A 4,041-nucleotide genomic window follows, 5' to 3' on the forward strand; every position below is an offset into this window, starting at 1 on the left:
CTCTAATATATGTGAGGAGTATTATAATGAAGTGGGAAGAAAACAGCAAGCCAGAAGGAGTATCATTTATATAGGTAAATAAATACAAGTCATTTATTATTCTTTAGGTATTCTGATTTTTGTGCTATCTACGTATATGATGTTACAGATTTGTGATAGATAAACTCATTGAGGTTAAGGATGAGAAGATATGACGTTATCCTAATACGAAAACTTAAGATGACTACAAAAATGATAAAGAGACGTAGCTGGTAAGCTAAGCCGGTAAGGATAGCCACAAAATGATATTCGTAAAGCGCGGGGCATAGATGAATAGCGACTATATATAAATACAGAGTACGGGGGATTATGTGAGGAACCAAAATGTTATAGCAATAACAAAAGTCACTTAAAAATTGAATACCAGTAGCATATCAAATCAAATTAATAAACATGGGGAATAATTATAAATATGCATTCTTGTATTTGTTTTTGTTATTAGTGATTGATTACCGCATCAACAGCAGCAATGCTACTGCTGCTCATGATTCATACAGAAGATTTTTGCTTTCTAACGGCCTTGCCCAAACTCCTCATGGGGTAACTAACTAACTCTCTACTCTTTCAAATCATTTCCGTTTTCGCTCTTTTTTTCTGGGTGTCATTGTTTTCTTATCTAAGACGGATACAGCCCTTTTAAACAAGAATTCATGAATAAGAAATTGAAGATACATTCTTTATTTTGTTTTGTTTTTTCGTATTAGGAGCAGTGGCGGCGTAGCTAGAAAATTTGATTAGTGGGGTCTTAACGTAAATTTGATAACCACCCATAAAATAGAGGGGTCTTACGTAGTAAAAAATCAGTACAATTGTACCTATACTGGTATACGATATGGTAAATTTACAAAAAATTGTGGGGTCTCAAGAACCCATTTCAAGTATTATGGATAAGATTTTTAATTAAACAAACAATTCTATATTTAACACCATATTTTCTTTTATTTCCACTTTTAATTTAAGTGCGAGAGTCAACCTGAGTTGAGACTTAAGACGGTTTTTATTAGAAATCGAGAGGGGAGAAAAGCATTAAGGTAATCGTAGTATTATTGATAATCGTTCGTTTTACATTGATAATAGAAGACGACATATATATAGTACTTGACATACTCTTAATTAAAACCCGTAATCTCCTAAACTTGCTAACCCGAATATTATTTCATATAACAATATTATTCTGATAGTAATTTATCGAAATTTCCATGGGTTTGCCAAATATAAAAAAGAAGAATCATTCAAATTCTTCCGTCTTCGATCGTCAATCTTCTAAATCTTCTACAAGAATGTCAATCTTTCCAAACCTGCAAATCGTCGGACGGGAACGTCATAGCTTTTCGAACCCGTCAAAATTTAGACGAAACGAGAAAGCTGATCTTTTCGAACTCGTTGAAATTTCGTGATCAGTATCGTCGCAATTTTTCAAACCTAATAATTCGTCGAATGGTAAAATCATTTATCGAAAATAATGAAAATATTGTCCACAAATTATGAAAGACTTCATTAGGGTATCAGAAAACCTAGGTTTTTTCCTCTAATCCTTTGCCTCCATCTTCATCTCTGTTTCTCCATCTTTTCGAAAAAAAAAGGCAATTAATTTGCAATAAAAATGGTGATATAATCTAACTGACTGATGTCTGATACTCTGATACGAAGTGCATGAAACTGAAACCCTCTTTCCTTGATTTAAAAGGCAATTAATTTACAATAACAAGACTATACAACCATAATACAACTGATTGTATAGAACTTGAGCTTTATAATGCATTATCTGAACTTAGAAACTTAATTTCGCTTTTATATACGTTGTTTACTAGATCATATACGTAATTTATAGTGCTGAATGTCTAGCGTTTCGGTTTACTAATGGGAAGGAGTCTTTGGGTTTGAATGTTTGATTGACATGAGGGTTTTATTTTTATAAGACTATATTAATCGAAACACCAGTTAATGTACATACCAGTATAAACTCAGTGTATAAGAATTAATTAAGAAACTAAAATTCAGGATAAATGTTGTAATGTTTTCTATCAACAATCTTAGAATCAAGGTAGAATTAAGGTGACTTTGATACTTAACAACATCAATTATATCAATTTAGTTATTGATTGAATCAGATGGAATAGCTGGAATCACTTCAAGTGTAATGTAACAGAAAAGATTGTCAGACAAACCGGTAAGATTTCCGACCCCTTATCTATTCTTAATAATGTAATTCAAGTAAAATAAGTGCTGATGGGATTAGAATCCACATTAATTGACAGCTGATGCACTGGTCTCTACTGGTCTCTCTAAGCTTGGTTATAAGTACGTTAACATAGGTATATCCTGTATTTCCTTATAATCCGTTACAATATTTAACTTTTGAAGTTTAGTTTGTAGTCTGACAATTTGCTCGGATGTATGATGTATCCTAATCCCTAATCGGTGTGTTCTTTGCCATCTCAGATGATTGTTGGGCTGAATTAAAGCGTAATAGCACGGCACGCGTCTTTATTCTCTACTATGGCTCAACATCAACATTATACTAGTGTAATAGAAGGCTCTCGCACTTGCTAAAAAGTGGGTGCCCGACCTATCTGAGACAAAACAATGCAATTTTCAAAATGACCCATAACGAAAAATAACTTAAAATTAACTGAATTTATATCTTTAGTTTTGAGTAATATTGTATTTTTTTTAGCTTAACTAAATTTAATGTTATGTTGATATGTTTCAGGGTCATTTAGTAGCCAAAAGATCAACTTTTCCGTCTGGTATTAAAGCTCTTGCAGATTATGTTCATAGCAAGGGGCTTAAGATTGGAATTTACTCGGATGCAGGGTATATTTGTAGACAACCTCTTTTATCACAAATTTATAATGTACTCCCACCGATTCTTAAGAATTGCCCCATTTGATTAAAATACTCCTCACAAATCTTAAAACGTGGGGCAATTCCAAAGAATCAGATAGAGTAGCTTCTTATGCGGGAATTAATGAATTGTTTTCATCTCTGATAGGTACTACACTTGTAGCAACAAAATGCCAGGGTCATTGGGGTATGAAAAGAAGGATGCACATACATTTGCCTCTTGGGTATCTATCACTTTCATTTAACCGTTACTCTTGACAAATTATATACTCCATCTATTTCAGTGATATGTTTACACTTCCTTTATTTCCCTTTCACAAAATAAAAGAAAGTGTAAACATATCACTGAAGAAAGGAGTAGTTCACACTCTGAGCCATGAATAGGCCATTTTTAAGTCGGAATTTTAATATGATGACTAATGATCGACTTTCTATAGGGTATCGATTACCTAAAGTACGACAATTGCAACAATGATAGATTAAAGCCAACTGTTAGGTATCCTGTGATGACAAGAGCACTGATGAATACTCGTCGACCAATTTTCTTTTCACTATGTGAATGGTAATAAGATTATTACTTCCTACTACTTCTAATATTATTACGAGATGAGTCGAAAAAATGGTATCTTAAGAGTATGTGTCAATAATGTGTCACTGGTGATTCATTTTTTTTTCTATTTCTTTCGATAGGGGAAATGCATCCTAGGCTCTTTGGGGTTTTCAAGTAGGGAATAGTTGGAGAACGACCAACGACATTGCTTGACAACTGGGATAGGTAATGCTTGCAAATCTAACGGTCCCGTTTGTTACAAAAAATGTGTTTTCTGTGTGAATGTTCAGCTTTTTAGCTAATATAACGGTCCTGTTTGTTACATTCACTACTACAAATACAGGCAACCACAACGGTCCTTTAACAACGCTTATTCACGAAAATCATCAAAACACGTTGTAGAATTTATTCCGCGAATTTTACCAAACTTAATTACAACGGTTATGTGTTGTTAGCCGTTGTTATTGGTTTTAACAACGGGTCATACTTAAACAACCGTTGTTAATGAAAAAACTAATAACAACGGTTAAATTTTAACCGTTGTTAATGGTTTGGCGCCAAATTAGTGAAAAGTAATCACAACGGTTATATTAGAACCCGTTTTT

General features: G+C 33.2%; 1 protein-coding gene across 1 annotated transcript; it reads left to right on the top strand.

The window, feature by feature from the left end:
* The first annotated feature begins 378 nt into the window (after window positions 1–378).
* On the top strand, window positions 379–3,443 carry LOC141609002 (alpha-galactosidase 1-like). Its single transcript, XM_074428280.1, has 7 exons — window positions 379–579; window positions 2,151–2,209; window positions 2,298–2,354; window positions 2,482–2,595; window positions 2,753–2,856; window positions 3,035–3,110; window positions 3,324–3,443. Exons 1-4 carry the CDS (start codon window positions 509–511, stop codon window positions 2,562–2,564), a joined length of 270 nt encoding a protein of 89 aa, XP_074284381.1. The 5' UTR covers window positions 379–508; the 3' UTR covers window positions 2,565–2,595; window positions 2,753–2,856; window positions 3,035–3,110; window positions 3,324–3,443.
* The last annotated feature ends 598 nt before the right edge of the window (window positions 3,444–4,041 follow it).

The sequence above is a fragment of the Silene latifolia genome, chromosome 10, assembly GCF_048544455.1.
Source record: "Silene latifolia isolate original U9 population chromosome 10, ASM4854445v1, whole genome shotgun sequence".
Lineage (NCBI taxonomy): Eukaryota > Viridiplantae > Streptophyta > Magnoliopsida > Caryophyllales > Caryophyllaceae > Silene > Silene latifolia.

Excerpts from the sequence above, each read along its gene's own strand:
- LOC141609002 (XM_074428280.1), top strand. The coding sequence starts at position 509 with ATGCTACTGCTGCTCATGATTCATACAGAAGATTTTTGCTTTCTAACG. Across the intron at positions 580-2,150 it reads TTGCCCAAACTCCTCATGGG|ATGGAATAGCTGGAATCACT; the intron begins GTAACTAACTAA and ends TGATTGAATCAG. Across the intron at positions 2,355-2,481 it reads TTATAAGTACGTTAACATAG|ATGATTGTTGGGCTGAATTA; the intron begins GTATATCCTGTA and ends TTGCCATCTCAG.